Source organism: Momordica charantia, assembly GCF_013281855.1.
Source record: "Momordica charantia cultivar OHB3-1 chromosome 9 unlocalized genomic scaffold, Mcharantia_2.0 BLBB01000009.1, whole genome shotgun sequence".
Lineage (NCBI taxonomy): Eukaryota > Viridiplantae > Streptophyta > Magnoliopsida > Cucurbitales > Cucurbitaceae > Momordica > Momordica charantia.
In genome coordinates, this window is record NW_028275167.1 from 1,790,944 (window position 1) to 1,818,727 (window position 27,784).

The 27,784-nt window shown below is 38.8% G+C and overlaps 6 protein-coding genes and 1 non-coding gene across 11 annotated transcripts; 6 read left to right on the forward strand and 1 right to left on the reverse strand.

Moving 5' to 3' along the window:
* Positions 1-1,403: 1,403 nt before the first annotated feature.
* Positions 1,404-4,662, forward strand: LOC111019522 (DNA binding / DNA-directed RNA polymerase). The gene is made up of 4 exons (XM_022295918.2): positions 1,404-2,366; positions 2,805-2,954; positions 3,351-3,662; positions 4,093-4,662. The coding sequence occupies exons 1-4, from the start codon at positions 1,917-1,919 to the stop codon at positions 4,498-4,500; spliced, it is 1,320 nt and encodes a 439-aa protein (XP_022151610.1). The 5' UTR covers positions 1,404-1,916; the 3' UTR covers positions 4,501-4,662.
* Positions 4,663-5,330: 668 nt separating this feature from the next.
* On the forward strand, positions 5,331-9,938 carry LOC111018021 (U-box domain-containing protein 34). 4 transcript variants are annotated; one of them, XM_022293955.2, is made up of 10 exons: positions 5,331-5,585; positions 5,800-6,025; positions 6,176-6,273; positions 6,345-6,466; positions 6,559-6,768; positions 7,145-7,301; positions 7,490-7,591; positions 7,701-8,132; positions 8,391-9,173; positions 9,457-9,938. In XM_022293955.2, the coding sequence occupies exons 2-10, from the start codon at positions 5,842-5,844 to the stop codon at positions 9,724-9,726; spliced, it is 2,358 nt and encodes a 785-aa protein (XP_022149647.1). In that variant the 5' UTR covers positions 5,331-5,585; positions 5,800-5,841; the 3' UTR covers positions 9,727-9,938. The 4 variants fall into 4 exon arrangements, with proteins under 4 accessions (XP_022149647.1, XP_022149638.1, XP_022149664.1 ...); XM_022293946.2 differs by having other exon boundaries at positions 5,331-6,025; XM_022293972.2 differs by lacking the exon at positions 5,800-6,025 and having other exon boundaries at positions 5,332-5,585.
* A 1,107-nt stretch (positions 9,939-11,045) lies between these two features.
* On the forward strand, positions 11,046-12,030 carry LOC111018051 (mitochondrial import inner membrane translocase subunit TIM23-2). Its single transcript, XM_022293996.2, has one exon. The coding sequence runs from the start codon at positions 11,140-11,142 to the stop codon at positions 11,710-11,712; it is 573 nt and encodes a 190-aa protein (XP_022149688.1). The 5' UTR covers positions 11,046-11,139; the 3' UTR covers positions 11,713-12,030.
* Positions 12,031-15,010: 2,980 nt separating this feature from the next.
* On the forward strand, positions 15,011-18,082 carry LOC111018043 (eukaryotic initiation factor 4A-11). Its single transcript, XM_022293984.2, has 5 exons — positions 15,011-15,172; positions 15,932-16,001; positions 16,111-16,217; positions 16,331-16,761; positions 17,237-18,082. The coding sequence occupies exons 2-5, from the start codon at positions 15,934-15,936 to the stop codon at positions 17,870-17,872; spliced, it is 1,242 nt and encodes a 413-aa protein (XP_022149676.1). The 5' UTR covers positions 15,011-15,172; positions 15,932-15,933; the 3' UTR covers positions 17,873-18,082.
* On the forward strand, positions 15,632-15,742 carry LOC148208821 (small nucleolar RNA snoR98). Its single transcript, XR_015787498.1, has one exon. It is a non-coding gene; the product is annotated as a small nucleolar RNA snoR98 (small nucleolar RNA).
* Positions 18,083-19,661: 1,579 nt separating the features above from the next.
* LOC111022282 (uncharacterized) lies at positions 19,662-20,570 on the forward strand. The gene has a single exon (XM_088117787.1). The coding sequence runs from the start codon at positions 20,034-20,036 to the stop codon at positions 20,382-20,384; it is 351 nt and encodes a 116-aa protein (XP_087973913.1). The 5' UTR covers positions 19,662-20,033; the 3' UTR covers positions 20,385-20,570.
* Positions 20,571-21,219: 649 nt separating this feature from the next.
* On the reverse strand, positions 21,220-27,191 carry LOC111013437 (ATPase E1-E2 type family protein / haloacid dehalogenase-like hydrolase family protein). Of its 2 annotated transcripts, none has more exons than XM_022287879.2 (11): positions 26,919-27,191; positions 24,544-26,462; positions 24,333-24,443; positions 23,867-24,143; positions 23,664-23,752; positions 23,487-23,571; positions 23,186-23,395; positions 22,919-23,044; positions 22,736-22,834; positions 22,380-22,571; positions 21,220-22,264 (listed from the first exon to the last, which is right to left on the reverse strand). In XM_022287879.2, the coding sequence occupies exons 2-11, from the start codon at positions 26,388-26,390 to the stop codon at positions 21,605-21,607; spliced, it is 3,696 nt and encodes a 1,231-aa protein (XP_022143571.1). In that variant the 5' UTR covers positions 26,391-26,462; positions 26,919-27,191; the 3' UTR covers positions 21,220-21,604. The 2 variants fall into 2 exon arrangements, with proteins under 2 accessions (XP_022143571.1, XP_087973912.1); XM_088117786.1 differs by having other exon boundaries at positions 23,186-23,422.
* Between the last annotated feature and the right edge of the window lie 593 nt (positions 27,192-27,784).

Genomic DNA, 27,784 nt, shown 5'->3' on the forward strand with positions numbered 1-27,784 from the left:
TTGAGAACTTCCTTCCTGGGCTCTAGGCTCTATAACGTTCACTCTTCCATCTTCTGTTGGTCAATTATGCACTTTCCCAACAGCATTCGTCCGCCTGCACATTGGGATGGGACATTAGCGAGCAAAATGCCCCACCCCTCCACATTCTTAACAGTTATCGAATCTCATTTACTGAGCCTTTTCTTATCTCCTTTGCAGGAAGCTCTGTAGGCCTCGCAATCCTGACCAAAAGGGTCATGAGTTCGAAACCTCCCACCTACACTTGTTGTACTAAAAAAAGTTAGTAGTTGCTATAAATACGTGTGCACTATATATGTTGGCAGAGAGCTAGGACCCATAACCTTCCAAGGTACATCCATTATTTCTCAAGCCACTATTTACTTATCTTCTCGTAAGCTCACAAAGACTATCAATCTCTCGGTCTTATAGACAACAAAATCTTGTCCTTCCCCTGTTCACAACCTATCGGGTCTCGATTTCTCATAGCTAGACCTAACCTCTCCTTGATCACTTGGTGGTCGATCTGGTTCACCGACTCCTGATTCGACCAACTTTCCAAAAACTGCATCAACAACACCCAAATATAGTAGTCATATGGAAACTAGCCGAGGTACGTACAAGCTGACCCGAACAGTTATTATAAAAAAAAGTTGGAAACATAATTAAGCACATGGTTAGTGTCATGGTCGAGGTCAAGGTCAAACGCGTTATGGAGGCTCCTAAAACGTTGCTTAATGCCCCGGTTCTCTTATCAATCTATGTTATTTTTCTTCGCTTCAATTTCCAAGTCGACGGCGGCGGTGACGGTCTTCCTTCTAATTAATTTTTTCTTTTTGGCACAGAGAAATAATAGCACTGAAAGCGCGATACGAGGACGCGCTTTTCTTATTATATTTGCTAATTGTCGCTATCAACGCCAAAAAGGGAAAAACCAGTTCATAGGCATAAAACTGCTGCATTGGCTGCCATTTTTCTACATTTATTATTATTATAATTATTTTGGAGAATTTTTTTTCTAGACTTAAATCACTGTACTAACCTTTGCCTGCAAGTATCAGCCTTAAAAAAGGACCACTCGGAATTCAAACATAAGTTTTATTTAAGCAAGTTCAACCTTAAGTATTAATTTTGGTGTACCTAATTATGTCTTATTTTGAATTTAAAATACTATTTTGGTTATTCAATGTTTAAGAATATTCTATTTTTAATTATCAAACTTTCAAAATATTTACTTTTAACTTTTTATAGACATGAGTTTTTATTAGAGAATTTTTTATTGTATATAAAGTTTGAGAAAAAAAATATTTAAATCCTAAAGGAAATAAAATAAAACCCATGGATCAAAATCCGCTCATTGTTGTATCCGATCCGACCCGACCCGACAATAATTCGTTTCGCTGACAGCCCGCGCGCGGCCAGCCCTAACCTGTCTCGCGCCGCCTTCGCTCCCTCGGTCCGTTCTCAGTTGCTTTCTTATTCTCTTCCAATCGATCTCTTAGAGCCACCGTCGCCGCCTGCGGCTCCCCCGGCCGACAAGAAATCAGTCGTGGCCGCCGTCCATTGCAGCTGGTCCTCTTCTCTCCTACTCTCTTGAATCCACCTTCAGTAAGATTCGTTGTAATTTCTCTCCTGACAGTTTCATCCCCTCTTTGTTTTCATTGCTCTGTATAATTCGCGTCTGGAAGCTTTTTGATTGCCAGTAATACCTAAGATATAGAGATTCATACATTCATTTAACCCACGCTGTTGTTCCTAAAGCCACTCTCTCCCTGAAAATTGACAAATCTTATGCGTGTTGCGAATTCTTCAAACGAAGTGAAGCTCTACGCTGTTGACGTTCGTGGGTGAATTGTGAAATCTAAGGAATTCAAATTCTACGCATAAACTACCGTGTAAATCTTTCGGAGCTCACTGTGATGGCGGCAGACACTAAATCTTTTGAATTGGAAGAAACCCATTACGCGGAACCGGAAGCGAACTCACAGTCTCCAGCGAAGAAGAATAGGAAGAGCGAGAAGAAAAAGAAGCGAGTTTCATCAGTGAATGCCACAATCCAAGTCCTCAGCAACCATCCAGAGAAAACTCCACCGCTAGTTGGTTACTTCCCGTCTGGGTTCAATCCTCACAAGGATGCCGATGAGGAAGCGGTCCAGGAACAGAAATCCATTAGGGCTAGGGTTTATAGGAACAAGAACAAACCAAATAGGATGCAGCTGGTTGTAAGTCCAACGGGGTCGAATGTGGATTTTGTTGGTACCAACTATTTGGGAGAGGCTACCGCTGGGAAACAGCATTGCACCTATGCTCTCGGTGTTCTTGATAAGGCGACCCAAAGCTTAAAGATCGTGCCTATCGCGGCAAACATGGTATTTTATTCTTGATAATAAATGTGGAGAATAAGTATAGTGAAGACTGAATCCTGATTGATGCCTGTTTGCGTTGCTATATTCACTAAAGTTACAAATGCCTCTTATTCTACTTCTTCGTAATAACTTCAAAGTTTTTGCCTGCTTTCCTTTGAAAGAATTTGGCTCCTATATCTGCTGTGCTTGACCTCTTTCTGGAAAGATAGCATTGATTGGTGATGGTCTTTCAATATGGACTGTGGGCTGCTTTCATCTAGATGGGAGGCCAAAATTACTCAAGTTTTTGGCTGAATGTTTTCGAGCTTTTGTAAAAACTTAGTTGCGTGTATCTTTTCAAGTTGCTAGAACTAAGCTACTCTTTGAAATTTATTCTACTTCACAAGATGTCCACGCTGTAATGATCACATTTGTGTTACTAAGCTGACTTTTATTCTCCAGATATTTAGATTGGATCCAAAAGTCAGAGGTTCAGATGTTTCTGAAAAGGAATCTCCAACTGTGGTGGATGACGAGCTTTCTGTGCAGGAGAAAGCTGATAGAATGAGAGAGCTCACCAATCTATATGGAACAAAGAGGTCAATAAAGCAGGTAGAAATAGAGTCCTGGACTTGCTTCGTTCTCTCTTGTTGAAAGTACTTTAGCATCCATCTTTCAGTTCGTTTTATTTGCAGTAACTTATTTATTAAAAACTGTAGGACTTAACCTTATGAGCAGGCTAGCAAAATTATGGGAGGCATGTTATCATGAAAAGGGATTACATCTCTTCCATTTACCTCTTGCGTTGCCTTTAGTTTGTTTTGGATGGAATCCGTTACCCTTTTCCGATATTGATATCATCCTTATTATCTTCTAATTGAAAAGAATCTGATTTAACATTCTAGATGTGTGACCTGTAAGTAAAAGAACTTCATTTTGGATGGCGTCATTCCAAATGGAAGCTCAGGAAGTAGCAACAAATTGTTTGATTTTGTTAATCTGTTGCAGGCAAAGAAGCTGCATTCTTTGAAGCAAGTAGACGATTCTGACACCCAGAAGGATCTAGATGAGAAAATGAAAAATGTAGTGGTGAACAAAGAGGCCTTGGAAGGTACAAATGCGGAAATTGCTCGCAATATACCAACATATAATGCTTCTGCGACTACTCCGCAAGAAGCTTACCCACTCGACAAGATTATCCTCATGGGAGAATGGAGTTACCTGGAAGATGTTTATTCTCTTTTGCGAGCAGAAGCTGAAATAAGTGCAAATTATCCATCCTTCGTCCGCAACAGAATTTATAAATTGCAAGATATTCAGGTACGGTGTTAAGAAGGCTCTAATTGCCTTTTATGAATATCCCGAGGCTGAGATAGAACATTCTTTCTGATGCATTCATGAATCATGTAGATGGTCGATATTATTTAGCTAGTAGGATGAAAAGAGGCTGCAAAACTGATTTGTTTCTCAGATTAAGCTATCTTGTCTTATTTTCCTGTCGTGTCTGATAGTAATTCCATGATCAAATGACTGCATGTTTTCTGGAACAATTTGACCTTTATGTTTGGGTACTGGCTACCGAGTTCGATACATGTAGAACTGCCATATTTTCTGTTCAAAAGGAGTATTTTTTTATGCTTGTTCTGAATTGTAGATTCTTTCAAAGTAGATTTACAATCTAATTTCATGGTGTTTTATTTTTCATTCATTTATAATATTCTTTTTGTTTTTAATGTTAAAACCATCATAGGACGAGGAAGAGAAGAAGAAGCTCTGCTGCATATTTTCATACATCACCCATCTAATAAAGTTCAAGGATCAGAATTCTATGGATGGTGTTTCTTCTGCGAAGGGCCACAAAATTCCAAGCATGCTACGCCAAAAGTTCTCATCCATGTTCTCGCTTTTGGAGTCAAGAAGGCTGTCGCCAGAGAAATCCGACCTTCTCATTAGCCACGTTCTGGTGCTTACTCTATTTGCTGATGAATTCAGTAGTGATCCATCAGACATAGCAAAGGATCTGAGAACTAGCCCTTTCACTCTAAGACTCCATTTTGATAATTTGGGTTGCAAGTTTATACGCAAGAACAACCTGTCGTTGGTTACGCTACCCGTCCCGCTTAAATTTCCACAGCTGAGTCTAAAGAGACGACGATAAGTGATATGGTTAGAATGTAGTAGTTACCCTGTTATTGTAATTGGAAGAAAGAAGCTGAATTCTATTAGTTTTGTGGAGGAAATCAAATTTACATGTCATTTATTTCGTAGTCTAAACAGGATCATATTTCTATGAAAGGCGTTTTCTTGTTTGGTGGCTGAAGCTTATTTGGAAACGAATCTAATGATTGAGTTTTAAACTTGGTAATGGTAGGTACCTTTTGTTTATTATCAATTTATAGTTGAGTTTAATTTAGTTCAATATTTTTAGTAAAAGAGATGTATGTAACTATACGTATTTATTATAAATTAAATATGTATGCTAATATATCTAAATTGTGCACCACAAATAAGAGCTAATAAAGAGACATCTCGTAAAAACACATCACGATTCTTTGTAGAAAAGAGACGGACATTGTTGGTTCCAACTAATAAAAACCCTAACGAACCTAAGAAAAGGATAAAGGCTTAGCAGAAATTGCTGATTTTTCGAGATCTTCTTATGAATTCTATCCATATACATTATGATCGCCAACTAATACTAGATCTCCCACATGTATTTTAAGTTTGTGGAATAGATTTTCCTATGTGATCGTAACTTAATATTTGAAAATAAGCAAATAAATACATGAAGGATTAACAACAAAATTTGACTCTTTGAACTAAAAGAAAACTCAAACCATTTAAATTAAAATATTTTATGTTAAAAGCTATATCCAATGAACCCGTACACGCATAATAAACACGCAATCCCCATACAATTTTTTTTTTTGTTTTTTTAAACAAACATCAATATCTAAAAAAAAAAGGATATCTGTCTATAATTGAAAAAGAAATTAGTTTGAATATAGAGAACGGGGAGTAAAACTAAAGATGCATCGGATATTTTATTCTTCATTTCTCTGCTCTCTGGTTTGAACATTCAATCTGTGTCATTCCGTTACCGTAATTCGGATTCCAAACAGAGCAATGCGTTGGTGGGATGACGATATGGTTTGTAGATTGTACAACCGTCGAAGCAATTCGTTGAGTTGAGTTTAGAAGTTGGCAATTCACAGATATGAAAATTGAAGCCGGAAAATTGAGGTTTGAATTTTGAAACTATCATCTTCTCCACCACCTCTATAATTAGCAATCACAGACTGGATTTTTTGAATCTTGTTGAAGAAGATGGTGTTCTGTTGGTTTTCTTGTCTGTATCTGTTCCCAAATATAGTAAAACAATTGCAATCAAACCCACTCTCCACTCCCCTTTTCATCCCTTGCCTTGTTCTCATTCCTCCGCACCGCAATCCATCAGCTCTGTTCGGCGTCATCGACGGCGGCGGTGGAGTTTCCGTCAATGGCAGCTCCCATGTCTGAAGAAGAAGCTAACGATTCCTTTACCGCCTCCAACACGGTGATCGCCATTAACAGAGACAAGAATAGCCAATTCGCGGTTAAATGGGCGGTGGAAAACCTTTTCAACAGGAAGAACGCCGGCGAATGCATCCTCATCCACGTACGGAGCCAGAGCTTGCATCCCCGTAGGCATCCGCCTCCCTGGTTGTTGACGTCGTTTGGCCGTCGTCGTTCTCATTAACCAAATCATATTTATTTTTAGGGAAACTGCCATTTTCTTAATTGTCGTTTGGAGATGAATCAGTGATTTCTTGTAATTTGGCATTTGTATGCAGAGGATGCTGAAACGGTTCCTAAGGAGTTTCGTCCACCGACTGAAGCTGAGTTGCACCAGTTCTTCCTTCCCTACCGAGGATTCTGCGCGCGAAAAGGGGTAAACATTTTGCAAAATCTCTACTTGAATCACCATGTTTAAAGAAAAAACGTGCATGTTTACATTTTCAGATAGTTGCAAAGGAGCTTATCATCCATGACATTGATGTTCCAAGTGCACTTATTGACTATATCAGTAACCACTCCATTAGCAATATTGTTGTGGGTGCTTCCAGCCGGAATGCTATTATGAGGTCTGTCTCTCTCTTCGCCTTTGCGGCAGGGAAGATTTTAACAGCGAATTTAAAGAAATTGGTTTAAGCTATGAGCATTTTTGTCGATGCAGGAAGTTCAAACATCCAGATGTCCCGACATGCTTACTCAAATCGACTCCAGAAACATGTTCTGTATATGTCATAGCTAAAGGAAAAGTTCATACTAAGAGATTGAGAAAACGCCGTAAGGGACAATCTGGGCCAGATACACCAACTGGAACTCCACATATTCAAAGGTCTCTATCGAAAATACAGCAAGGCTTCTCTGCAGATAACATCAGGTTGAATTTCATCATTCTCATATGTGACAAATTTATAGGGGTAAACTCTTTTTGTTTCTTCACTAATTTCCTGTAAAAGGTAGAATTCTTATCATTACCTGATTGGGATGCATTGTTGTGGCCTCTCGAACAGTTAGATTCCTATGTTTTTTTTTTGTCTTTTACTGGTATATCTGGAGAGAAAGCCCAAATATCTTTACGTTTTCTTGTTCAGTGGTCTTTGTTCGTATTGACTCATGGATAAGCATACAGGCCCTTAATGAATCTTATTTTTCCTTTTTTCTTTCTGGGTCAGTGACTTTGGTTGCTAGTATAGAACTGCATTTAGAGGCGATGATTATAATAAAAGACTAACAACAGTTTGTTTCAATTGTAGGCATCATTCTGCCATCAGTAGTGATTCACTATCAGGCAACAGTGACTTTTCGGGGCCTTTCAGTTTCAAATCAACTGAAACATCCTCTGATAACTTAAATTTTTCCTTAACCTCATCAGAGACTGGTTCGAGGAGCTTCGTTTCCTCTTATACCACAGTAAGTGAAGAATTATTCAATTTCTTGTCCGGTTAAGGAAGTATACCTAACCTTGGTCGGTGACTGGTAGCATTTACAACATCAATTGTATTTGAGTTTACATTTAGGAAAAGGAATTTAATACTTTTTAAGTTATAGTTTTAGAAATGGACAATTGGCTTACTAATTTAGCTTATCTGCATTTACAGTCTTCCATAGAATCTGAGATGAGAAAGCTGAAGTTTGATCTAAAAAAGACGATGGAAACGTATGACTCAGCTTGCAAGGAAGCTGTAGTAGCAAACCAAAAGGTTAGAACTGATGACCACTTTTTCCATATCAAATGATATTCATAAAATCAGAAGTCCTGAATAGTACATTATTCGAACCCTGTTGATCCTGATGCGTTTTTTATGCCAGGCAAGTGAACTCCAACAATTGAAGATGGAAGAAGAGAAAAAGTTTGAGCGAGGTAGATCTGCAGAAGAGGCTCTAACAATATTAGCAGAGGTTGAGAAGCAGAAGAGCAAGGCTGCAACAGAAGCAGCTCTAATGGCACAAAAGCTGGCAGAATTGGAGACCAAGAAAAAACAAAAAATTGCTGAAATGAAGGCTAAGAGTAAGGAAGAGGAGAAGAAGAAAACAATTGAGTTATTTGAACGCAGTAATATCTGCTATAGACGATACAGCATTCAAGAGATTGAAACTGCAACAGATCATTTTAACGAGTCAAAAAAGATTGGTGAAGGTGGATACGGACCTGTTTACCAAGCCTTACTCGATCATACTTCTGTTGCCATTAAGATCTTGAGACCAGATCTATCTCACGGGCAGAGACAATTCCAGCAAGAGGTTTTTTTTTCTTCTTCTTTATTATTATTATTATTATTTTTTTGCCCCTTTGGCTGGAAATAACTGCATGAAATTATTAGTCGTACGTAAGTTTTCAGTGATAGTAGTTTGATTAGGCGACTGCAACTTCATTGTCTCAAGCTGGAACAACATGAAACTGAATGAGAAACATATTTGTAATAAATGAAAGTGCGTAGATTTCCAGTACCCAATTCATGCATTAAGAAGTTCCTGAGATTTTGCTGTTCATAACTGCAGATTGAGGTTTTAAGCCGCATGAGGCATCCGCACATGGTTCTTCTGCTAGGTGCCTGCCCAGAAAGTGGTTGCCTTGTTTATGAATATATGGAAAACGGGAGCTTAGAAGACCGTCTTTTCCGAAAAGATAACACTCCTTCAATCCCTTGGGGAACCCGTTTCAAGATAGCTTGTGACATTGCCACTGCCCTCCTCTTCCTACATCAAATGAAGCCAGAACCCGTGGTGCATCGTGACCTCAAGCCAGCCAACATCCTTTTAGATCACAACTATGTGAGCAAAATAGGCGATGTGGGTTTGGCCAGGCTAGTTCCACCGTCGGTTTCCGATAGCGTCACTCAATACCACATGACAGCTGCAGCTGGAACCTTCTGTTACATTGACCCAGAATACCAGCAAACAGGAATGTTGGGTGTGAAATCAGATATTTACTCATTTGGTGTTCTGCTGCTCCAGCTTATCACTGCAAAGTCACCAATGGGTCTTTCATATCAGGTTGAGGAGGCCATTGAACATGGCACATTTCCGGAAATACTTGATCCTACAGTTACAGATTGGCCCATTGAAGACACTCTTGGACTTGCTAAATTAGCCCTCCAGTGTTGTGAGCTAAGAAAAAGAGACAGGCCCGACCTCGGTACAGTTCTATTGCCAGAATTGATCAGGCTAAGAGATCTTGGATTGAGCAAAGCACCGAATGGCAAGCCCCCAATTGTCGGGGAAGCTCGTGATCAGCGGGCTTATAACTCGGTTCCAAATTTCAAGGGATCATCAGAAGATGAGGTTAGTTGCCATCTGATTCCCCTAAACAAAAACTGCAGTTTCTATATTCTTATGTAGAGTTTCAAACAAATCATCATGAAATGTGGGAAGGAAAATGCACCTTTTAAAACCTTATACATGCTACGCTACAACTTGTCTGCCTGTCAACAACAAATTTGGGGCAAAAATTTTAGGATTTTAACTTTTTACACAGTAGAAAACCGTTGCATTTATATTTTGCTATTATGTATAATCAGGAAGGAATGAGAAACAATCCTAACGTGCGAATGGAAATTCAACGTAGATCAATGTGAGAAAAAGATGGCAACGATTGAAATTCAGTACGAGATTATGGAGCCGAAAGGGTATTTCTTTGAATGCCATTTCTCCGCAGATAAAGAAAAAATGGATCTCGAAGAACAGTGATGCAAAATCCTTGACCATACCACTGAGTGGAAAAGGAGTTGATGAAATGGGCGAGAAGCACCAAAACTCTGAGCGTTATTGTTGGTCGTTTGCAAGCTGTGCTTCTGCTGCTGCTTCGGGGTTTAAAAAACTACACTCATTTTCATAAGAGAACATTTATTATGTCTACTTTTTCTTTTTTGTTTCGTTTTTTTTTTTCCTGTTTCTGTCCGATATAAGAACACTGAATCATTTATGCATTTCCTGCAAAAAGTGGTTTGTTTCCACAGCTTTTCCTTCCCAACCCACTTGTATTAAATTTCACCACTCTTGCGTTATCTTCATATCAATTACAAATCCAGGAACATTTTGTGATTCAAAGTTCAAACATTTTCTATGATTGTTTTGGTCTCTACTGCTTTAAAATTGGTTCTAATTCGACTTATATATGACTTTGTAAGATAATAAGATTAGGTTGCTATGAGAATTGGACTATTTTTATACATGTCAACATCAAGGAGAGAATACAATCATAGAGAGATAATACGAGAAAGAAAAGAGAATGAAATACGTTGTTAAAACAATCATAGAGAGATAATACGAGAAAGAAAAGAGAATGAAATACGTTGTTAAAGGAAAAGTGATTGGTATTCGGTAATTATTCCGGTAATTGATAGATGGAATGATTATCATTGTTCGGGGTGAAATTCAAAATATACAGGTTGCTCTTTAGCTTTGAAACACGTGTTCGAGCCTTAACTTAGACACGCCGAAGACGTACGGGGAAGAACTAGTCAAGTGTGTATCGGGTAGAACTCGACTCCAACCCAGTAGGAAAATTTTACCAGTGGATGATATGTTGGCAGCCAGCTGACATATATGTTTTCTAATGCTCCCTATAAATGGCGGAGTCTCATCTTTCCAAAGGTACACGATCTCTATACATTTTACTAAACTCGATTTGATATGACCTCAAATTAAACACTAACTTGAGTTTCAGAATGCAAGTAGTCAAGCATTACGTCGACGTAAGATTTGTAAGTTGTCAATACATGTTCGCACATTAACATATTGCTTAGTACGAAATTCTGGATCAACAAATATAATTACTTAGTCATACTATTTAAAGTCTAATTTGTGTAACAAACCAAACACATAAGACATACAAACTTTTTATTTTAAAAGATTACTTATTGATATTTAACCAAATATATTTGAAATATCTTTTTCCTTTTTGCCAAAGGATTTTGATACATCTTTTACCGCGACTAAATACAATAGACGAACCTCACGTGGAGAGCACGTGAGAGTAAATTAATCTGCTACGTGGTCGGGGTCGGTTGAGGTGAACCGTCATTAAAGTTAACTCGGTCAACCGGAGAGTATAGGTAGAAAAAGAAGTGAACGGGATAAACCGGTTTATATTTCTCCCAGCTGGACCAGACCGGCGCGATTCATTTTTTTTTTTCCCGCATAAATTAGGCAGACTCGCGGTTGCTGAGAGTATTCTCCTCTCCCTCTTTTTCTCTCTCTTTCGGAGAGAATTGAGCGTAACCCTAAGCTTAGAACTCAAATCTCAACTATGGCGGATCACTCTTCCAATCACGATATTGATTCAGGGTTTGATCGTGGTTCACCACAACCACGTCTTTACAACCCCTACAAGGATCTTCAGGTTCCTTATCGGAACTTTCAGCTTCCGAGCTCCCCCGAGTTCCTCTTCGATGAAGAAGCTCGCCGCCAGCGTCGATCTTGGGGCGAGAATCTCACATTCTACACTGGTTGCGGTTACCTAGCCGGCGCAGTTGGCGGCGCGTCTACGGGCTTCGTCTCTGGCGTTAAATCTTTTGAATCGGGTGATACTATGAAGCTCCGAATCAATCGGATCCTAAACTCTTCTGGTCACTCAGGGCGTCTCTGGGGGAACCGTCTCGGTGTGATTGGGCTGCTATATGCTGGTTTGGAGAGCGGGATTGAGGCTGTGAGGGATACAGACGATGTGTGGAACTGTGTTGCAGCTGGACTTGGCACCGGCGCGCTGTATCGTGCAGCAAGAGGGGTGAGATCGGCGGCGGTGGCCGGCGCTATTGGCGGCGTCGTGGTCGGCGTGGCGGTGACAGCTAAGCAGATGTTGAAGCGGTACGTGCCGATATGAGGGGAGAAGGGGTGTTATTTTGCAATTTTGATCAATATACTTCTTGTTAGGAACGCAAATGGATCATAGTTTTATATGGGAAACTGTGATGAAAATGCTGAGGATGCAATTAACTAATTCATTTTATATTTTCAAACGAGGTTCACTCGTGCTTCTTCATCAGCTTCCTTGAGTGATGTAATTCGTCGAGTTCTCTGATAATGAATAATGTCCATGAATTTGAACCTGTTATATGGGAATAGCCTGGATCCATTATTTCCATTACATCTGATAATTTGGATGTAATTAATGAAATTATTTCAAGTTTGATTGTTTTCATATGCGTGATATCGAATCTCATCAATTAGGACTAGCTTAGTATTTTGATGCTTAAGGGATACATAATTTTCTAGCTTAAGAACTGAGGAGAAATCTGCATGCCATTACTGTTTCATGGCTTGAGGGAGTTCAGAAGATTTGTGATTGCGTGCTCAATGCTTGTAGATGATGTTCGAAATTTGTAGAAAATGAGAGTGACCTTTTTGGGCTTTAGGAATTTGTGGATACTCTCATCTTACGGATGGTCTGAGGAAGGAATCCAACTTTTATTTCTTTTTCATTCATGCTATAATGTGTTGATAACTTGATATATGAGATTATCTAGGGTCATAGTTTTACCTTGCTGATCATCCTTGATTCAAGAATTCCAATCCTTTTGTTCTGGAAAACTTTTACCTTGCTTATTCTTAGCAATTGTTTGATCATTGAAGGGTGACACCGCTTTTAATGAATTAAGTTCTTTCAAACTAACCACAAAACCTTAATTGGGAATTCGATTCAACTTCGAAGGACCTAGGCTTGGTGTCTTACAATTTTATATAAAGGAGAGGAAAATGAGGAAGGTTGTATTCGAAGTTGGTTTGAAGGATTTTTGTACTTCAGTTAGGTCTTATTATTTTGGATTGGGGTCCTTATAGACCAGTACCTTTTTGTCGGGCTTCTTTTTTTTTGTATGTCGTTTGTATATTCTTTCATTTTATCTCAATGAAAAAGTTTGTGCTCTTATAAAAAAACAAACTATTGTGTGTTGCTGGTTGTTGGTTAGGTACAAATGAAATGTTTTCTCTTTTAGTGTCTCGCTATCTTGACAGATGCCCATTCAAAAGTGATATTGGACATTGTCTGAACTCGAAAAATAGGAAAGATATGCTTTGAATTCTCCTTTCCCATACACTACCTAGTACCTATACTAAGTAATTGAAGTGGTACTGCTTCAAGTACCTCCCATTGACTATTATTTGAGAGGAGGTTATTACTTAGGGTGGTGGAACGAATCGGGAACTTCGATCTACGTCGGTTCTGGATTCTCAATGTTCTTCCGATGCTCTCAGCCATTAAAGTGCCAGATGCCTCTAAAATGGTAAATCAGCTGCATTGCTTTTGTAGTTTGCATCTCTATAGATACATCATCTTGCTCGACCATTTTCGTCTTTTGAAAACTTCTAGCCGTAACAGTTTTAGCTTAAAGTTGCAGACATTGAAAGAACTGGCAGGTTCTCTCATATTAGACTCCATAAGTACAAACACATACTAGCCTCGTGGTCCTCCATGGAGGCACATTCTTTGGCTTTGCGGTCAGCTGCTCGGCTTCATCCACCTGCAAAATTTTCCAAGTAAGCTTCTGTATTAGAATTGGCTATCCAGGAACTGTTGCCTGGAAGCTTTGGCAGAGTGAGAGCAACAGGCGAGATAATATAATCAAGGCCTTCGAGACGTGAAGTAGAGACGGTGCAGCAGCTTTAACAACTACAGGAGAGGCAGTTAACAAAAGCAAGTGTATAAACAACTAGTCTGAGGTACGTATAAAACATTAAAAAGAAGGAAAGTTTTCGAGCTAGTGATGTGATATAATGACTCCTATGTTCCCAAACTCCAACAAAGCAGTCATAGCAACTCCATTCCAATGATGCTTCTGTTCTTCCAAGCAATCTTAGAGCGCAACATTTACAAGATGGTTTAAGCCTTCACCTCTGAAAACTGGTCTTCCCCACCCACCACTACACAGCATGCAAATTATAACAAAAGGAAAGTCTTTTAAGTCGGGATTCACTCTTTTGCATTATGCTCAATTGCTCACGAGATTCGAAGTTTTGACCTTTTGATAGAGGATATATTCCTAAAGGGGAATTGATTTTTGTATGCTATTTATTTATTGTCAAAACTTTTCTTTTGTTTATCTAATGCTCGTCATTGTCATTAGATATCAATGTCGAACATATTAAAGACACTCTCCTATCGGGACAATTGCAATTTTAACATAATTTACATAAAGTATTTAATAAAAAGTAGTAAAAAACTTGAAAATATAACAAAATTTAAATACATGTATACTTGGGTTAATCAGAGATTTACTAAAATTATAGTTGATCAATAATTTTTAAAATGATATATTCACAGTTACTTCTAGGAAAAGGAAGACACATATATTTGCATTTTTTTTAATGATAAAACTACTAATTAAAAATTTTCTAATGTCAATTTTAACATAGTTTAATGGGTTAAAACATATATTCGGATCAAAAGGTCGTGAGTTCCAATCCCTACTCTTACATGTTTTCGTAATAGGACTCGAAAGACAATTTGAAAGATTAGATGGTCAAAAAATATAAAATTGAATAGATAAAAATTCCCTTAATGCTCTGAAGGGCCATTTGGTGGGAAGTTTTGTCGGTGGAAATGGGCATACGCAAGTTAAACTCATGTTTGGTACATAGTTTTTATTACTTTTGACATTAATTATTACTGCTATCATGCTTAATTGTCTTAATATGGACTTGAACATAATAGATTTTTTCTTTAATACAACATGATAGAATTAAATTGACGAAGTTTTACAAAGTTGCGAACAAATATAAATGAATATAAAATATGATAATATTAGGATACATAGAACTTACATAAATCAGTAGAAAGTGAAATATAAATGTTTGCTTAAGATTGAAGTTACTTTAGGCCAGTCATGCATGCTTGGGAGCTATTTGTTTTTTCTCCTCCACATTCATAATTGAAAAATGATAACTAGGTTCACGTTCATGATATAAACATTTAAAAAATATTAAAAAAATACTTGACAAGATTTGTTAGTGGCCTTGGTCGGTTTGGCCTAAATCTTAATATTAAATTAGTCTAGTAATATACGACAAAGAAAGAGCTGTACTCTAAAAAAATAAAAAGAAAAAAGAAAAAAAGAAAAAGAAAGGGTAATTTGGGAAATTTGGTTAATTATTTTCAGTCCAAGGGTTACACTACAAAAACCTAACAGCCTTCAGTAAAATTTCCCTCTTTCGTTCGCTCGCTGCGCTTTGCCAATACTCAGCCTCCAACTCCACGGATCAGATCCGAGGAGTTTGGCAAACCCTAGCTTTGCTTTCTTCAGTCTCGCTCTCTTCCGCCTTCATCTTCTTTCTCTAACGATTTGCAGGTTTGATTCCTCTCCTTTTCAATTTTACTTCCCCTTCTGCATATTTCAGTGGCCCAAAATGGTTGTTCGCGCCTTCTTTGGTTATCTTAATCTGTAGCCTCAAGCACCGATACTTTTGTTTTGTTTTTTTTCTTCCATTTTCCTTTCTTATGTCAAATTTTGGCGCTAATCTGTACTGGCGTGTCGAGTTCGTTGTTATTAGTTCTCCTTTTTTGTTTATTTTTATGCGAGTGGTTATTGTTTTTGATAACTACTGGGATTTATTATTGCGTATTAAGACTAGACATGTTGAATTAGTCTTCTGGTTATTGTTTGCCTTCCGTATGGAACCGCGAGTGGAATTAACGGGAGAAGTTGTTGTTTATGTTTCGTTTGTGGTTTTACTTGTGTGTTTTCTGCAGCCTCTGGGTTGGGAAAAGGTTAAAGCGGGTGTCTGGTGCTAAAGAGTTTTGTTGCTCTTTTTATGAAAATATCAGATAGCCCCTAACACCTTCTCCTATATTGAAACAGAATTTTAATGCTTGTACTCCTCCTTGTTCGGATTGCAAGTTTGGCTTTTCTGTTAAATTTCATATGTTTTTCTTCTGATCCATTGGTCTCATGAGTTATGACCAATGAATGAATCAGGTTGATAAAATGAGAATGACCATGATTTTGCTATTTTGCTGGCTGCATAATCTGAGATGTTTTAATGATCTCTTCTCTTGTTTATGTTTTAATGAGCTCTTGCTTATGTTTTGCACTATTTTCCACTTACAGCCATGGCAGGTTTGGCTCCAGAAGGATCCCAATTTGATTCTCGCCAATATGATGCTAAAATGAGCGAGATGTACATTTTCTCTCTTAGTTTATTTCTTCATTTTTTGCCTTTTACGACTTAATTTTTTTTCTCTGTATGTGTATCCACTCATTTAGTTATACTCTCATTCTCCTTGCAGTCTTTCAGCTGAAGGGCAGGAATTTTTTACCTCGTACGATGAAGTTTATGACAGTTTTGATGCTATGGGGCTGCAAGAAAACCTCCTTAGAGGAATTTATGCCTATGGTACATACTTGGTTCATTTTTTATTTCTTTCCATTTTGAACTCATTTTGTCTCAAATATTCCTTGTAATTTCCTACGTAGTTCTAACGGAGTAATGGGTTTCACTCCTTTAAGGTTTTGAGAAGCCGTCTGCTATCCAGCAAAGGGGTATTGTTCCCTTCTGCAAAGGTCTTGACGTGATTCAGCAGGCCCAATCTGGAACTGGGAAGACTGCAACCTTCTGCTCTGGGATTCTGCAGCAACTTGATTATGGTCTAGTTCAGTGCCAGGCTTTAGTTCTGGCACCGACTAGGGAGCTTGCTCAACAAATTGAGAAGGTTATGAGAGCTCTGGGAGATTATCTTGGTGTTAAGGTTCACGCTTGTGTAGGAGGAACAAGTGTCCGTGAGGATCAACGCATTCTTCAAGCCGGTGTTCATGTTGTAGTTGGAACTCCTGGTCGTGTGTTTGACATGTTAAGGAGGCAGTCTCTCCGCCCTGATTCTATTAAGATGTTTGTACTGGATGAAGCTGATGAAATGCTTTCTCGTGGTTTTAAAGATCAGGTGAATTTCTTATCTTAATGCAAACATTTTCTTAGTCAAGCGTGTGCTTCATTCTGTTGCCTTTATGTAGTAGATGGATATGCTCCAACTTTTTGGTTTATATCTGGAGAGTAGCTTTTTGAATCAGTTATTATTAATGGGAATATCAAGCATTTTGATTGTACTTTTATATCTAATACCTAACACCACCCAGTAAATATACATGACGAACTAATTGCAATAATGTAAAGTACTTCCATGATTGTGTTTTAAGTAGGCATTTGACATGAACATTAGATTACTAGTCTTATCAGTGATAATTCTTGTCTTCTGCCTCTTGAAAGTCAGTTTCCTTCGCTGTACTTTTCATTGGTATTTTGTTATCTTTATTTGTCTTAGAATTAAGATTTTATGGACTGTAAAGTATTACCCGTTACAGGTTCACTTCTCAAGAGTTCTTATCGATTCCTATGTTTCTTTTTTTTTGTGGTGGTAGATTTATGACATTTTCCAGCTTCTGCCATCAAAAATTCAAGTTGGGGTATTCTCCGCCACAATGCCACCCGAAGCTTTGGAAATCACTAGGAAATTCATGAACAAGCCTGTCAGAATCTTGGTAAAACGTGATGAGCTTACTTTGGAGGGTATCAAGCAATTTTATGTAAATGTCGATAAGGAAGACTGGAAGCTTGAAACTCTATGTGATCTCTACGAGACTCTGGCCATTACTCAAAGTGTCATCTTTGTTAACACACGCCGTAAGGTCGATTGGCTTACCGACAAGATGAGAAGCCGTGACCATACGGTATCTGCAACCCATGGTGACATGGACCAGAACACCCGAGATATAATCATGCGTGAATTTCGGTCTGGCTCTTCTCGTGTTCTTATCACGACTGATTTATTGGCTCGTGGTATCGACGTTCAGCAAGTGTCTCTTGTGATAAACTATGATTTGCCAACCCAACCAGAAAATTACCTTCACCGAATAGGGCGAAGTGGGCGTTTCGGAAGGAAGGGTGTTGCCATCAACTTTGTTACAACTGACGATGAGAGAATGCTTTTTGATATTCAGAAGTTCTATAATGTGGTCGTCGAGGAGCTGCCAGCTAATGTCGCTGATCTCCTATGATGAGGTTTTTGGTTTGGTCTTTTTTCTTCCTTTTCTTTTGTTTTTTCTTTTGTTTTTTTATAGGGATGGGATTTTCTCTTATTTCTGAAGGACTATTTATTCCTCTCCAGAACTTTTTTTTCTAAGTATCTTAACTTTTGTTTTCATATATTAGTATTTTCAAACTGACAGTTTATTAATGATTTATAATGTGTCTCAAGTTGCCTTTAATTAACTCCTCAGCTTTATCATCAGGAATTTATTTGTGTATAGTATTATCTTTACATTTACATGTACAATGTAAAAAAATACTGGTGTTTGATGATGTGGAAAGCTTTGTCAAATTGTATTTTGAAGGAAAGATTTAAACTTTTGTGTTTAATGCCATTGTTTATATAGATGAATGTACTTCCTCAAAGTTCACCTTTTCCAAATGATCATCATTAGTTGCACTAAATTTACAATTAGCAATTAATTTCCTTAAGGTTAGGCTTCCAATTATGGAGTAGCAATTGCTCCATTTTCCATCCATAGGATGCTCATGTTTATATGTTTTGTCTTATTTCTTCACACCAGCTCTGACCTGATTTTAAGCATCACTGCTCAAATTCTTCCTTGTAGATATGTTCTAGTCACTTCACAGCCTCCATCGGCCTTGTTCGTTTATAAAGTTTGTGCTAGTTTCTCGACCAGAAATCAGTGATTGAATTTCTCGAGCCAACTGATAGAACATATATATGCATATACGATATTAACATGTCGACCACAAAGTTCCTCGAGCCAATTCTTGTTCAAACTCATTTCTGTAAAAGGGGAAATGCCCTTTTGACCTACTAATGGATCATGATGGCCACAACCTTGGAACATTCATCAATGGGGATGTACCACCATGGCCAGCCAAACTCTAAGCTTTTACTTGACTCTGGCTTTCAATAAATGAATTTATCGAAAGCTTGTGCCGATGGGTCCTCTCCATTTATTAAAAAGAAGAAAAAGGGGGATCGATCATACAATTCAGAGAATACAGCTGCAACTAGCTAAGAATTGAGGGCCATAAGATCAACTTTAATGTACTCTAAGGGACTGCAATAATTGAGAAATGGGTGCTGACATTGACCTCAGAAACACCCCTCATCCATCTTATGCCATTAGTTAGACCCACTCCACACCAATAAATATGTGCAAAAAAAAAAAAAAAAAAAATCTCGGTCTTTTGTCCGTTCGTTGATTTTCTAATGTAGTGTATTTTCATTGATCTATTTTTATTGTATCTGTTGGAGGTCAGTTATCACCAGTCACGTGTCAACATTATAGATAATGTTCAATCACACCTTTTGGCTAGGTGCAAGTGTCCTTAGCTCGACATACTCTAGCCGAGCTGATGTATGTACTGTCTATCGATCGACCTTCAACAGGTACGAGCCGACCTATAAGAATACTTGCAGGCATGAAGACAACGAGGATGTTTTCTGACAACACACCGCATTTCTTGGGATGTCGAAGAGCAATTAGAGTGCTGTAGAAAATATTGTCGGGAGTTCATCTCTATAAATAGAGACTCCTATCTCCCACACGAAACAATTATCTCTATAAGTAATAGATCAGATTAAGTACTGATTTGCTCCTAAATACATCGACAAAAAGTTGGTAGAAACTTCTGGAAGTATTTGCAGACAAGTCAATTCCTTCTCCAATTAAAAAAATTACCCTGTCACGATAAAATCAGACAAGGTGAAACTCACGAGGTAAACTAAAGAATTTCCGTCGGATCTTCTTTATCTATTTGTTTATGTTCTTGGGGGGAGGAGCTGTTGCAGCCACTCACTTTCATGCCCATATTTGACTTGGGAGCTTCGAATTTAAGTGTTTTTATTAATGTATGGAGGTGAAGTTGAAGTTGATGACTATTCCACGTGCCAAAGAGTCAACATTTTGCAGCTCATGCAATTCCCTTGCGTGAAGACAATTGCAAATGGCAATCCCCAAATTTATTATATACCTCTGGATCCCGAACTGCTCCAAATTCCAATCTTGAGAGAAAAAAGGAAAAAGAAATCTCTTCTTTTTCCCCAATATTACTTATAAATACACAATACCCTGATCGAAAACCTCCATAAAAAGCAGACCCACAACCCTTTCTCCTTCCCCTCAAAAACTTTCGATTCTGTGGAGTTTTTTGGGTATGGAAGATTTCAGATCCAAATCCTGCAGGGAGGGGAGAATGCAGATTGAAAGCTACTGCGAGAACAAGGCTGCCCCATCAAGTATGCAAGATCTGAGATCCTATAGTGTGAGTTATGCAAGTTCTGTGCAGCAAAATCAGCCAAATAAAGAGGTGAAGATGAAGAAAGTGAAGAGCAGTATTGGGTCAACTTCAAAAAGCTGGAGTTTTAAGGACCCAGAATTGCAGAGGAAGACGAGGGTCGCTGGATATAAGGTATATGCAGTGGAAGGGAAGATGAAAGGGTCTCTGAGAAAGAGTTTCAGGTGGATCAAGAACACATATACTCAAGCAGTCTATGGATGGAGGTGATATATATATACACAGAGAGAATTTGTTGTGTAAGTTCTTTTTTTTTTGGATCTTGAACTTTCCTGGATATGTAACTATGAATCTTCAGCCGATATTCTAAATCGGCAGTTGTGAGTTTGTGGGTTAGACTTCTTGTTGTTCCTGAAGTTCGTAAGGAAAATGAAGTTTGAGTTCTGGTTTTGAATATGCTTTTTTTTCCCCCTCAGATTCCATTGATTCTGTGTAATTGTAACCATGTATCAGTGGGTCTCGATTGTTACTGTTTTTTGATGTTTATAAGTCCAAATTGGGAAGAATGAGTTGAAAGGGATCTCTGGAAAGACAGTCTCTGTTCAAAATTTTAGGCCAATAGGGGACGAGGAAAACTGGGTTCTGCTTGAAATTCTGCTATTCCTCCTCAAACCAATTGATGATCAATGTTTCCCGATAATTTCTTTTTAGAGAGAGAGAGAGAGAGAGAGATGACAAAGGGATTGCTTTATCTCTCCTTCCGACGCCATGGATGACCTAAAAAGGCAGAGGAGTGGGAAAGTGAAAACATGGTATGAATGAGTCAGCTCAGAGAATTTCACATGGCAATAATTGTTCTCTTGTTAATTTCTCTCCCAGCTTCGCCAACAACCAATCAAACCAGAGACAATTTCAGCTACAGATGATGAGAGGGAGAGATCTGGCTGAAATTGTTGAATTTTCACATAGTAAAATACACAAAATGGCCATATCAGAATAGAACAGATCAAAATTTGACAGAATTTGCACATGCAAACATCAGAAATGATTGATATAAAGCATATAGAACTTCAGATGAAAAGTAATTAAGGGTGGTGAAACAGAGTTTGAACAACTGACACAGTCAATTTTTGAATCTCTGAACATTAATAAGGGGGATATACAAACAAAGCATGGGAAAGAATGGGGAACAGCAAGCTTTTTCGGTATCAGCACTATTCTACAAGCTCTTAACACTTCAAATTCTTTTTTAAGTTATATGGTACATACATCATAAAGCTCCGGGTGCATTCTTTTTTTTGTTTTTCTGTCTTCTGTTTTTTTGTTTTTTTTTGCTATAACGAATGGGGATCCCAATAACCCATTTCACTTGCCTGCCATTAGGGGAGGGGAAAAAATTTTTAAAAGAAAAGAAAAAAGATTGAAATGGTCGGAAACTCTAGGGAAAAAATCCAAAAATTTTGAAGAAGTAGATGGGATGATGTGTTTCTTCATGATGTAGCAGCAGCAGCATTTATCATGGAGTGCTTCTTTTGCAGCCTTCCTTTCAACTGCCTGATGGATGCTTCTACTCTGGCTGTGAATCCTATCTTGGTCTTTTGCCTTGCCTTTGATCTCTCCCTGGTCCACATGTGTTTGTCTTCCACATCCTTTCTGTAGTATTTGATTTCTTGGATAATATGATGATCCAGAGGATTAAAGCTTCTCTGGAAGGAGATGTGGGCAAGATATGGGAGATTGCATGTGATTGTGACTAGTATGGTGGCTATCCAGTAAATAGGGGCAGGGCTGAGTGCTTCAAGAAAGATTTGATATGCATTTCCAGAGGATATTATCATTCCATAAAGTACGATGAAGATATACCACATGGAGATGCTGCCCCAGACAAGAACGTGTTGGATCCAGGTGAAGTGGCTCATTGTGAGGGCAATCTGGCAATTGACTGCCCATATGATGCAAGTGAACATGGTGGTGCCTACAGCGGTCATATCGGCGGTCTGGCCTTCCGAGCGGAATGCCTGGTCGTAGAAGATGAGGAGATTGAGGAAGAAGGTAACCAGAGAGGAATAGAGAGCGTTCCCCATCCATCCGAAAATTCGAGGCCAGTCGAAGAACAAGTTTCGGGGTCCTTGCTGGTACAGCGCAGGGAACTGCAAAATGGATGATGGTTCAATGTCAGTAATCTCATAGCATGTGCACACAACATTTGGAACACAAATCAGTCGGTTTGGTGATTTTCATATTAAAACATGTTTGTCTCTTTACCTGTAGGCAAACCTCAGAAGGGACATCTTGTTCAAACACTCCAAGAGAAATTACAGGCAATGAGGTGAGTATGACGTTAAATGATAGCATATAGAAATCATCGTAAATTGATTGCCCGGAAAAGCCCGTGAATGCTTCGAAGTAGAACAGTGTTAATCCAAATGCAATGTTCTTGTAGAAGAAATAGCAAATCTGAAAACGGAAATTACCATGTTATATCAAGGTTAAAATTAAAATATACTACTTGACAATTCCCTAAGCACAATTTTCATAACTGGTTGGTTGACCCTTGGTTTCTTGGAATCAAAACTTGATTTAAACATAAAAAAGAACAAAGAAATAGAAGTAAACTTCACCATTTGTGCTATCCTCTTGTAGCACCAATGACCATGGACTACCAGAAGCCTTTCCAGAAACCGAAATTGAGCAATAGAGAAGTCACTAGCCATCACAGCCTGAGCAAATTAGGAGTTAAAAGAGATGGATCGAGATGTTTATTTAGTAGACAAAGTTCAGAAAGGAGAGCCTTTTGTGCTTACCTGCATACCTTCAACCCCACTGATACCGACGCCAATATCAGCCTCTTGAATCATTCCGACATCGTTTGCACCATCACCAATTGCTAAAGTGGCTTTCCCTGTACCTTCTTTCACTAACCTTGTTACCTGCAGAAACGCCCCAAAAGAAGTCGAATCAAAATTAATAGTTCATGACTAAGTTCTGCATTCAGTGGACAGCTCAAGTACAATATATGAGCAGTATGGTGCACGAGTTGAGTGACCATTAAATGAGAAGGGAAGTCCTACCAGTGCCTTCTGCTTGGGGGAGACACGACAGCAAATGACGGATGCACAATCGACTGCGAGTCCAAGGAACTGATACTTCATATCATCCTCGAGAGCATAGGTTAGAGTCTTCCCATCAATGATTAAAGCAAATGCAGCATGTGGATCCTTCTCGAGCTTGATCATTTGGGTGGCGTTGGTGATTTGATTCAAAATATTCTCTCTCACGGCCTGGGGTGTGATCAAAGACAAAAAATCCTAATTCGTATGAAATCAATTTCCGTAGCTAATTTCCTGTGCTCTCTCTCAAAGTATCATATACCTCTTTGCTATCCTGGGCTAAGGCATCTGCGTTTGTTGATATGCAGATCTGCTTCATCCCCTGTCGTAGTAAACTACATGCAAATCTGCAGACAGAAACAATGATTGTCTTTTGCTTAACATATGAATATGAAACATATACTGTAAGAAATGTCTTCAATCAATTAGCACGACAGACCCTATGTTGATGGCAGTTTCCATCTTATCCCCTGTCAAAACCCAGATCTTAAGACCAGCTTGTGCAAGTTTGTCTATGCATTGGGGTACCTAGAACAAAAACATAATACTAGGTTAAAGAAAAGAAACCAGAACAGTAATAATAATGCATCACAACATACAAGTTTAGTAATAGTTATAGATAAATAGATATTCTTTTCACACCCCATTCTGTAACTTGTCCTCCACAGCGGTAGCACCAACAAGGGTTAATTCTCGCTCCATGAGGTCGGATACTCGCTCGAGCATTGCATCTCTATCTCCTCCGATGGATGTCTTAGCCTTCTGAAACTCATTGTTCCAAGCAGTATATTCGGACTCCTCAAGCTTCCTATAAGCAAGTGCCAGAGTACGCAGCCCAGCTTCTCCATATTCATTCAAATGCTTTGTGGTTGCTTCCTCATATGTTCTTCCGTTCTTTGCCAGTCGATCAAAGATGATGCTGCAAAAGATTGAAGTAGAGGAATTAAGAACGAAGGAATTTGTTTCTTATCAAAAAACAAACAAAAATGCCATTTGTTGGCTAGCTTCCTTGAACTTTTCCTCACACACTAACTTAAAAGAAGCAGCCAATATCTCTAATAAAATCCTCACAAAAGATCTGTACGAGCCAACTACTGATGAGACTCACCTATCAGCACCTTTGCAGAGAAGAAGAATCTGGCCACTCTCGTCCCTAATAATCACAGACATTCTCTTTCTCTTGCTTGTGAAATCCAAAAGATTCAAAATTTTGTATTCCCTGTACAAATTCCCAGGAGACGTCAGCAATGCATGATGCCAAGAATTCATGGAAAAATGGGCTGGAGATTAGATTTAATCATATGATAAAACCATATTACCTTTCAACTATTTGGGTAGGTGAAGGATATTTCTCGCGGACAACTAAGCTTGATTGTGTTCTCTTACAAAATTCAAAACCAAATTCTCTGGCTGCAACAAGGAAAGCACCTTCATCGGGGGACTCTGCTTCATACGTATAAACACCAGTCTCTTCATTCAGTTCAGGAATTGCAGTGTGACAAATTCCTAAAATTCGGAAGAATAATAGAATATCATCACGATGCGGCTCATTCAACCAGTTCCCACCCGTTAGGCGGCTGTCCTCAAAACTAAAATACTTAATGGCAGGCTTCTGATCCTTGGAATCGCTTGAAGTAACAACAGTCTCCAGTTCGATCTCAGACTCTCTTCTGCTATTTGGCATGGAAGGCTGTCCACCTTTTTGTGAGGGAGTATCGAAATCTTCTCCATCCTGCTCCTCGAGGTCATGTGCCATCTGCCTTGCTGCTGCAAGTTCAACCTCACTAGCTTTAACACCATATGCAGTGCCAGCAATGGAACATTTCAGAAAGTCCATCTGATTGCAAGTCAAAGTGCCAGTTTTGTCAGAGAGGATTGTGTCTACCTGGCCCAACTCCTCATTCAAATTTGAAGTTCGAGCTCGAGCGGTATTTGCAGTCTCTTCATCATACATGTTAATATCTTGGTTAATGAAGGAAGCTTGCAAAACCTTAACAACCTCGATGGAAACATAGAGCGAGATGGGTATCAAGTATCCATACAGAATAAGAGCAGTGATTAAATGTAGGAGCCCTGATAAGGCTGCCTTACGAGGATTGTACAATGGATCATCACCAGTAGTTTGTAAATACCACCAGTCTGTCATTTCGTACTTTGTCTTCACAGCAAAACCTATTGAGCTGATTAGTGAGATCAGTACAAGGAGAGTAAAAAGGATGTAAATAATTTTGTCCATTTGTCTCTCTATTCTACTTCTTTTTGAAGGAGATTTAGTAGCATTCTGCATCACTTTGCTATCATGTCCAGTAAATACCACCACCCCATAGGCATAAGCTGTATTCCTCAATTTTGAATCTCTGAGGAGGATCTGACTAGGATCAAGAGGATAAATCTGCCGGTCGTACTCAAAATTGCCTACGAAGGTGTAAAGATTAGGGTTCGGATCCTCACAGTAAATTTTTCCAGTAAAATCTTTGAAAGTTGCATCATCATCCAATGGTAAGGTTACTTCCAAAGATCTTTTTACTTTGAGATTAGTCTCACCATCCAAATTCATTGTTTCGACATAACATATACCGTCCTCATAGCACGATGACAGGAGAAACAAATCAGCTGGAAAAAACTGATCTTTCTCTACTTTAACTATATCTCCAACTCGAATCTGGTGCCAAGGTCTGTAGCCAAATACACCGTCCCCTTTATGGACACTAACTTTCCTGAGATTAACCTTCATGTCCTGCACAAATCGACGCCAGTCCTCAAGAGCTTCTTTAAGCATACTGAGCCCGACAACAAATACCAAAGGAGCAATCATGCTCATCGCAGAAAATGGGGCAACTGGTGTGAGCGATAACAATGCAGCCATAAGAAAGTACACATTGGCAACCCGCCGGAACTGCTCAAATAGAGCCTTAGGCAAGAAAGTAAGAACATTATACTTGGTCGTGGATATGTAATTCGCGCAGTATTTCAATGGCTTCCTGTCATGGAGATGAGGTTGGTTGCAACACACAGTTCGTGAGAAGCCGGGTCCTGTTAAAGGATTCGAATCGTCAGCCTGACGCACACTTTTTACTGCCCGGAGGCATGAGAATGTGTAGAGATGGCTTCTACGAATCCTGTCTCTTATTCTTCCCCGTTTAATTGACTCAATTTTCATCTTCATTTTATACGCAAACCAATCGCACCACCAAATTTTCCACCGCTCCTTACTGCGACGATAACTTCAACTTTCAACCTAATCACAAAAAACATGTATGAATTAACAAACACATCATCTCTTTCTACCACAGCGCAAATCCACCACCAACAAGCGAATACCTAGACGGCCACATTCTAACAAACACTTGAACTGCCGCCAATTTCACCCCACAACTATCAATGTAAATCACGAAAAGAAAAAGAAGTAAAAACAAAATCAACCCCCCTAAAAGAAACGTCGCGAATTTCAGCTAATGCCCTCGAAGCAATCAAAATTTTTCTTTTTGTTCCAACTAAAATTGCACCCACCAAAGACAAATCCTAACCCGAAGCTGAAACAACGAAGAACCCACCTCGAATCGCAATCGCCATTGCGCAAGATTACGAGAAAGAGGGGGAAAAGGGGGTATTATGAAAGAAAATCGATAATGTGGAGGTGAAACATTGATGCAATAATCATGATCCGGAGAAGCAAGAAAAGGGAGAATGGTACCTGAAATCAAAAGCCACAACCAGAACCATCCATAAGCGGTGGAGAAAGGGGGAATGAAGGAGGGGGAGTCGTTGTTGTAGATCAAGAAACAAACAAACCCAAGTGCAGGAAGAGAGAGAAAGTTTGATTTTAGAGAGAGGAAATCTAGAGAAAGACAGAGAAACAGAGAAAAACAGGGTTTTAGGCCAAAAGCTCTCTCTCTCCTCCCCCCTCTCTCTCCTTCTCTCTCTCTCTCTCTATGTCTCTCTCCACCCCCAAAGTCTGAACCAATGACACGAAATTCCGGGCCCTCCCTTCCCTATATTTATATATATTTTTCTTTTTTTTTTTCTTTTCCTTCTTTTTTAACAATTAGCGATTTTCTCTAATTATATGAAATTTAGTAATTCTTTTTTGGTAGAGGGCTTTGTTAAAATGACCTGTTCGTCTTCAGTTCTCCAAACTGGAACGAAGCAAGAATCAGTCTCTTCCCTTCCCCCCGCCATTCCGGGCCCACTCCTCCCACGTGGCACTTTTCTGACACTGAAAATGTCAAACTTCATTTTTTTATTTTTAATTATATATGTGGAAGAAGTGGGGGCCACCTAATCTGAGCACATGGCAGTTAAACCAAACCCTTAAATTTAGAATGACTCAATTCTTGGGTTATTCCCATGGTTTTTTTTTTTTGGTCATTTTGTTTCAAAAGAAATAATTAAAATGTTTAGTCAATCAATGTGCAATCTTTCTTTCCTTTTTTTTTCCCTATGAAATTAGCTATTGGTCCAGGATTCAGACCATGATTCGAAATCTATATTTGATCTTAATTGTTCCGATATTCTTCTGCAATTTGACTACGTTACTGCTTATTACGAGAGATAAGAGGT